This window comes from Eptatretus burgeri, chromosome 7 (assembly GCF_056783735.1).
Source record: "Eptatretus burgeri isolate ZD-2024b chromosome 7, Ebu_testis_v1, whole genome shotgun sequence".
NCBI lineage: Eukaryota > Metazoa > Chordata > Myxini > Myxiniformes > Myxinidae > Eptatretus > Eptatretus burgeri.
In genome coordinates this window covers 33754871-33763112 of record NC_140967.1, presented here as the reverse complement: position 1 = coordinate 33763112, position 8242 = coordinate 33754871, and the positions used below count along the sequence as shown (strand labels likewise).

Below are 8242 nucleotides of genomic sequence, written 5' to 3'. Positions count from 1 at the left end.
TTTACGCAGAATCCTTGTAATTGACGTTCTCAATGTGTGCCCCTTCACAGTTCAGACAGGCATTGATCCTGACTCCAAAGTTCTGTCCAACTTTCCTGTAGGTCTCGTGTGGTACTGCCTGGAGGTAGTCTGACACCTCCTGCTTCAGATAATCCATACCAGTGTGGTTGGGTGGTTTGCATAGAGAGAGCTCTTGGCAGCTGCCCAGAACCATTAGTCCAGAAGGTTCAAGTCTGTGCTCTGGGGTACCCAGTCATGAGCGGTATCCAGGGCAACAAGGCGGTTTCTGACGAGCCTCCACAGGAAAGTGATGGTGTCACCAGCTATATGTGGGGGTGCACCATCCTCCATAAACCAGGTGATACTGAGCTGGTTTGGGGTGACCTTTTGAGCTAGATCATTATGGAACTTCTGGATCATGGCCTGATAGTGCTCAACGTTAATCATCACCGTCCTGTTGTCATTCTCAAACCAAGAAAGTCTGAGCGTTCCCCATCTGGCATTAGAGGTGCATAAGCATGTGACTTGATGCCCTTTCCTCACCGTTAATCATCACCGTCCTGTTGTCATTCTCAAACCAAGAAGGTCCGAGCGTTCCCCATCTGGCATTGAAGGTGCAGAAGCATGTGACTTGATGCCCTTTCAGGTACCTCTCAGTGATCTCAGGTGGTCTGCCCCCCCCCCCCCCAGAAAATGTTGTTGTGGTTGTTGATGGCACCATTCAAGTGGAAATGGGCTTCATCATTGAACCAGATCAGGGTGATTCCATTTGGGTACCACTCAATCCTGTCACTGAGCAAATTGCACAACTCAAGTATCCTCCTCATGTCAACTTGACTCAGTTTATGCCTAATAGAGATGATGCATGGGAAAAGCTTCAGTTCTTTCATGAGGATACGCCAGACTGATGTTGGTTTGATGCCTAGCTCCTGGTAGCACCGGCGGTGGGACTTCTTGGGAACGTCCACTGCAGAATCCCGCACAGTGTCAATGGTTACTGATGGCTCTTGATTACTGATGCTGGCTTGCCACTGTTGCCCTTGCTCTGGTTGTGCATTGTACCCTTGTGCTCAAAATGTTTCACAATACGTTGAATGGCACAATTTGTGGGTCCATCACATGTTCTGAGGGTGTATTCTCAGCAGAACCTCCAGTGGGTGTCTAACATATGATTTAGTCTCATACCACAGAGCCACCACTTTTTTCTTCTGCTTCACTGTCAATGGCATAGTTGAGTTGCAGAGCTAGAAATCCCAGTGAACAAATACCACGATAACACCATCAAACCCTGAACAGTAAAATGGTGTCGGACAAAAAAACCAAGAATGGCAGGAAGTCAAAGTTGTATCAATCTTTTTGAAACACGCTGTATAGCTGGCACAAGCGTTGTGCATTTTCATATTGCAAAGATGTTCTTTGCCGAAGAATTGGTTGCCATTGGTTATGACGCACAGCATCATCTTTTAAATTTTAGACATCCATTAAATAAATCACCAAGCCTGCCATTATCACAGAAGGTATTCCCACAAGGTCCAAAGTCCATTCAATCATAGCGATTCATCGGGGTTTGTGTAGCACACGTCTTTCCACTTAGACTTTTCACTGGCCCACAGGGGTGGGAGTTTGCAGTATGGGCAGCTGACCATTCTGTGAGCTGAGAAAGTTCCCAAGACTTTCGTTCCGCAGAGGCACAGCCTTTTTTTCTCAGGTACTTTTTGAAGTATTTTTGGCTTCTTTTAGAAGCTTTGTGAACCATTTTAAGTAATAATGCTTATCTCACGCACACAATATACTTTATGGTGCCCAAAACACTGCCGTTTCCGCACATGCCCACCAAGCATTCTGTGGGAGGTTACGTCATTTCAAAAGTCACGTATTGCCATTATACATCTGATATTAGGTGTATTGTGTGGATGCGTTTTTTACTTTATTTTTAAGCTAATATAAGCATTCTTCAAAGCTAATGTAAGCATCCATCGGAAGGACGTTAAACTGGAGGAAGCATCTATCAGCTTCTGTCATTTGTGGATATTAAAGATCCCATGGTGTTTAACAAAAAATAGACGAGTTAGCACCAGAACCCTGAACAAATTCCAAATTACCGCTGTATTCAGTCGAATGTCAGGCCTGAACAACTGGTTTGTGGGAGACTTGGGCCAAAAATGTACCTTAGCTGAGCCCACAAGAAGGTTGCAATAACTGAGGCTCTGAGCCCACAAGAAGGTTGCAATAACTGAGGCTGTTAAAGAAGTAGTAGATTTTGGTATCCAGGCCAAGATGTCATGATGGGATTTTAGAGTCACCTACAAACAATGTAATGGCATCACATATGCACCAGAACAGACAGGGCATGAAGTTGAGCATTTTCTTGAAGGTTATTGATGAGCTGGTTGGGTTTTTCTGACAATCCATTGGTGGCATTGTAATTCTTCTGAGACTAACTTGCTTGCTCTCCAGTCGTTTGGAATCCAACTCTTTGCTACTGTTGCCCTGACCATATTTTATCTCACAATTCCTATCCAGTGTCTTCACCCCAATGGCCACCACCATATCGTATCCTATTATTAATTTATTCTATCATTTCCCCAAGAGATATATTATTTAATTTTTATTAATTTATTTGAGATGCTGAATTTGTCAATCAAAGACTTCTGTCAAAACATTTTGATGGACAGTTGGCAAACCTAATATTTCTTCCATGGATTGATTTGTAAGATGAACTTATTAAACATACTTATGTTAATGAAACTGATCTTTAACCAAAGTGCTTCAGAAATGTTGTTTTTCTTTTTATTACTGTCCTCATTTCATTCCAAATCTCCTGCCTTTTCCCCAAATCTCCTGCCAGAAAAACTTGAAGCAATATGTGACGCAGGTGTTCAGAGCTGTCATGGATTCTGCAAAGCACTGTCCAACCGTAATGTCTGACATCTTCTTTTCTCTCCGCCAGTCGGCCATTAAGCATTTCCCAGGTGCACTTCTTGCTTCTTGAAGCCATGCTTCGAGCTGTTTTATTGCTTTGAAAATAATCCTCATGATAGACCTTTGAATCTGATTTGGAATTTTATGAAAGTAATATCATTCATGACTCTTTATTTAAGGCATTGCAGTTTATCTTCTTGTATTATGTAAATGAATTTAGAACAAACCATAACCTCAACTTGTAATAACTCATTTTCTCTAATTTGCAGTGTCATTCATGTTGTGACCAAACTGGTGAATTTCAAACTTACTGCCTGATAAGTGACAATAGTGTGATCTTCAAATGTTACATCATTACATTGAAAGATGAAAGCAATTGAAAACAAATCCTCATTGGATTCACAGCCCCCAACCGCACCTTTAAAAACGGGATGTGCAGATTTTACATTTAAATAAATAAATATAGAAAGGTAAAAGTATTAAATAAATATATTAATGATCCAAGCAGGTATGTCGGCAGTAGTTATGGTAAAGTGTATATTAATAAATAATTAAAACGTGTGTTGGTAGTCATGTTAAAGTAGATTAAAGTAAATACTTCAATGTTGTATATTGATAATGGAGTTGGTAAATTATATATATATATATATATATATATATATATATATATATATATATATATATATATATATATATATATATATAAAATCCAAAGTAGTGTAGGTTGTGGAGATCATAAAGAATATTGGATTATTGCAGTGGATATTATTTATTTATTTATACTCAAAACACCCACCATATAAAAACCATCCATACCATAAAATCTAAATAATTAAAGGTGCTATGTTGGTCGTGGAGATGGTAAAGTGTATATAAATAAATAATGGTTGCCAAAAGCATATACAATCCTGCACTATCTCACCCATTGATTAATTTTATTAAGTTGCTAGAATTTGGAAATAGAATCGTGTCTCATGACTTTTTGCTCCAATCCTCATTCCCAGATGCTATTACATACATGCCAAATATGAAAGAAATATGTCCAGTCATTTTTGAGTGGAGGCGCCGGACGGACCGAAAGATACAAAATATAAGCCCCCGAGCAGGGCTGATGCCTGGTTCGGGGCTAAAAAAAATTTGCTTTTGAGAATGCACATGAAATATTCTTTTAATGCATGCACACCACTTTAAGGTTCAATGGGTATTTACCGATACAAGATGTAAAGAAAAAATATTGACAACCAGTTTAACGGGGTTGGAGCCAGCGTGGTTCCACAACTTTCCAAACATTTCACAGAAAATTTTAGTGTCTGATATATTGGGAATATGTAATCAATCACTGAAATTTTTCAGCCAAGTAGTGAAGATGAAGTTTATTTCAAATGCAGGTAACGCAAGTAATCAACCTCATTATTTAAAGGGTAACAGTTTGTAACCAAGACAGGAATAAAACACAGACGAGATCGTTCAAAACCTGAGCATGTCAACTCTGATCAATACTGCATCCCATACCTTCCATTGCTTGCTATACTTTTTATATACAAAAGTGTAGGCTCATGAAAGATCTAAACAAAAGAGAGCAACAGCATTGTAGACCAGTTGAGGGTAAAGGGGAACAGGCAAGCAAAAACTCATGGCCACAATGCGAATGTGTCATTGAGTGACAGGAATCTAATTCTGATTCTGCTGTTCCATACTCTGTTACAAAAACGTCAGTGCTTTTGAAGCAGTTTCTTGGCAAGGGTTACATTGAGTGGTTTGCCATTAACTTCCCAGCAGTAGTCATGGCAGGAATTTTAAATTTGGCCATGGTGCCGGCAATAGCTCACCTCCACTTCGCGAAGGACATCATGGGATCTTTAATGCCCACCAACTAATGCTGGTAGACAGGATGCCCAGTTTAACGTCCATCACAGGGGTGGCACACAATGAATCACCCTGTCTGTGAAACACTGGGATGACAGTTTAAAGCTGCGTCGAGATTAAAACCCAGGCTAGACAGATTAGAAGCGAGTGTGCATACTTTTTAGCCATCCTGCCAGCCCCAGGAATGAAATAGAGATAATCAATTAATTAATGGAGATCACCAAAATTAGAAAAGTTCAGTCGTGGGAATGAACGATTGCATGAGGTGATGATTGACGGTGTATTTAAAAGACTAGAACACCACATGCAACAGACATAGGGAGTCAGTCCCACTGACGAGAGGCTAGAGAAATTAAATAATGAAGTTGAGCATTCAGCTTGTACCTAGGGAAGGAAAGCAGGTGTGGATTTTGGAAGAATGCATGTGACAGGGGACTGTGGGAGGATGGCAGGAAGAAAGAGCGTGTGTAGAAGCCAAACATGAGGTGAAAGAAAGCTGGCTTTACTTGAAGTATTGAACCACAATACGACCTGTGATAAAATGAATCTTGGATATGGCACTGGTCATGTACAACCCTCCCAACCCGCTGCAGGGTTTATTTTATACTACTGTACAACCACCCACATTTTCCCAGCAAGCCTTACGATTCAATAGAGTCATGAGGCCAAAACTCAAACATTATGTATGGAGGAATATCGGCAAAACGTCCTGGATTTGAGGAAGGAAAAGTGTCGAATATCTTTTGTGAGTTGTCAGGATCAATAATTTGATAAAGCTGAGGTTGAGCCAACAAACAATGAGGATGTTTTAATTGCAAAACAACTAATTCAACAAACTCCAACACATTGCACTTTTTATTTACTGCAGTACACACACACACACACACACACACACACACACACACACACACACACACACACACACACACACACACACACACACACACACACACACACACGAAGATAAATTCTAGTCAATTGAAAAAACTGTTTAATGTTACCCCACTCAACCCTCAAATCTCCACACCCTCCTTTATCAGCCCGTCCACCCACGCAGTGGGAGATGGGGTTTTTGCAAGTGTGTGTGTGTGTGTGTGTGTGTGTGTGTGTGTGTGTGTGTGTGTGTGTGTGTGTGTGTGTGTGTGTGTGTGTGTGTGTGTGTGTGTGTGTGTGTGTGTGTGTGTGTGTGTGTGTGTGTGTGTGTGTGCGCGCGCGCGCTGTGCAGTGCATGTCTGTTTGTCCAGGCCATAACAATTTTAACATTTAGACTTTTATCAAATTTTCAAGAATACTTTATTATGAGAATACTCGCTGAGGGTACCCAGCATTTCCTGGTGAGGTTCTAATCCTATTGGCGTTTGAAGAAATGAAATTTTGTTCTTTTTCTATTTATTTGTGGGGCCCTAAAGCACTTCTCTGCACCCACTAAGGAATAGGGTCAGGGATCATTTAATACGAGTGTTACCTTTCGCATAGCTACAAAGGCGTTGGCCTTAAAAATAAATATAGAGATTAAAAAAAAAAAATACAAATCCAAAAAAAATCCTTTTTTTGCATAAAACACTACCCAGCACTCACTGATGTACCTCTGAGAGTTTGACGAAGATCCGTTTGGCCATCTTTGAGAAAAATGGCACCACATAGACAAACATCTCATATTTATAGATGGAGAAAACTAATTAATAATTGGGTCAAAATGTCAAAGGGCAAAGTCACATTCAGTGGAAATAAGTCTTAGTAGCCCATCCACTGCTCCGCTGCTCCATTTTTTTATCACTTCAGTGTTTCTTTATGTACCATTGAGCTTCAGTGTTGTATCCAGACCATAACATTTTTACCATTTCAGCTTCTATCATTAAATTTTCAACAAACATTATTTTGAGAATGTGGAGAAGAGTAATGAATAAAATTTCCTCAATTTATTGTTTTTTATTTCCTGTTTTTGTCAAGTTTAGTTTGAATACAAAGCGTATGTGCACGAGCTTTGCACTTTGAGATGCTTTCTAGTTACCTCCACCACCAAAGGTTGACGGAGGTTATGTTTTCAACACTGTCTGTCTGTGAACAGGATATCTCAAAAAGTTGTTGATGGATTCGGATTAAATTTGGTGGACAGGTTAGGTGTATGACAACAATTAAATGATGAGATTTTGGTGGAGATCCAAATCTGGATCCGGATACTATAATTTTTTTTTTAAGTGATTCTTCACCATTGAGATATGGGGACAAAAACGATATATAGCACGCTATCTCAAAAAGTGATGGATTGATTCAGACAAAACTTGGTGGACAGGTTAGGTGTGTGATAAGGACGAATCGATTAGATTTTGGTGAAGATCCGAATCCGGATCCAGATACGATAACTTTTTAAGTGATTCTTTATCATTGAGATTGTGCCAAAAACGATGTATATCATGATATTTCAAAAAGTTGTGGACAAGTGATGACAAAACTAGGTGGATGAGTTGGTTAGGTGACGAGAACAAGCCACTTTGATTTTGGTTCAAGTTTGGATCCAGATTCGGCCTATCAGTGAGATTCAAAATGTAAACTGTTCAGCCTGGTGGAGGCATGCGCTCTATTGAGTGTTGTTCTCGTTAACCTCCGCCATCGAAGATCGGAGGTTACTGTTTTCACCCCTTTCTGTTTGTTTGTTTATCTTGCTAAAACGAAGTTTTTGCAAGATATGTTAGTCAGCTTGTATGTTTTTTTTTGTTTGTCTGTAATCACGCATAAAAAATTCTACAGAGCACAGTTATCATTGGAAATTTTTGTAACTTCACATATCAGAGGCCTATAGAGGTCCCTTTCAGCACATAAAATTTTGAAGGTCAAGGTCAAAGGTCAAGGTCACTTTGTCGCAAATCAGGGGGGTCGACGAAACCCTTATTTTTTGAGTAATTTTGATCGGATCGTCTTCAAACTTCATGGGAATATAGTTCATGGTCTGGCGCTCAGCTGATTAATTTTTCGTGGCGATTGGCCTTGACCTTCATGGTTAGCGCCTAAGGTAAAACATATTTGACCCAAGGTCAAATTTTCAAGTTTTAGGAACCATATCATGTAGTACCTCAAATTGAACAGCTCGATGAGTGCTTTCTAGATATGTCAAGCTTGAGACATTATGACGTCATTTGGTGACGTTATGAAACAAACGCATATTTTTCATGGTTACTCTGTAGAACGATTCTCATCGGAATCTCTCGTAGGCAGATATTCCTCAAGGAGTCGCTCCTGGTGGATAGCAGCTCTGTTCACCTCAGTGTGACCTTAAATAAGTCACACGTGGTCACCTTTTGGCAAGATACGGGTCATCCTGCGGGTGACATTGGTTTATTTGTTTGTTTGTTTGTGAACAGTATTACGAAAAAACTCCTCGACGGATTTCAACGAAACTTGGTAGGGGGATAAGGTATGGTCCAAGGATCATGCCATTCGATTTTGGACTTGGTCC

General features: G+C 40.0%; 1 protein-coding gene across 2 annotated transcripts in view; it reads left to right on the top strand.

The window, feature by feature from the left end:
- The window catches only part of RASA3 (RAS p21 protein activator 3), a 161426-nt gene that overhangs the window by 132929 nt on the left and 20255 nt on the right, over positions 1 to 8242 (top strand). For both annotated transcript variants that reach the window (XM_085888004.1, XM_085888005.1), the window contains one exon: positions 2849 to 2972. In XM_085888004.1, the coding sequence (XP_085744130.1) occupies positions 2849 to 2972 (124 nt within the window). The remainder of the gene's footprint in view (positions 1 to 2848; positions 2973 to 8242) is intronic.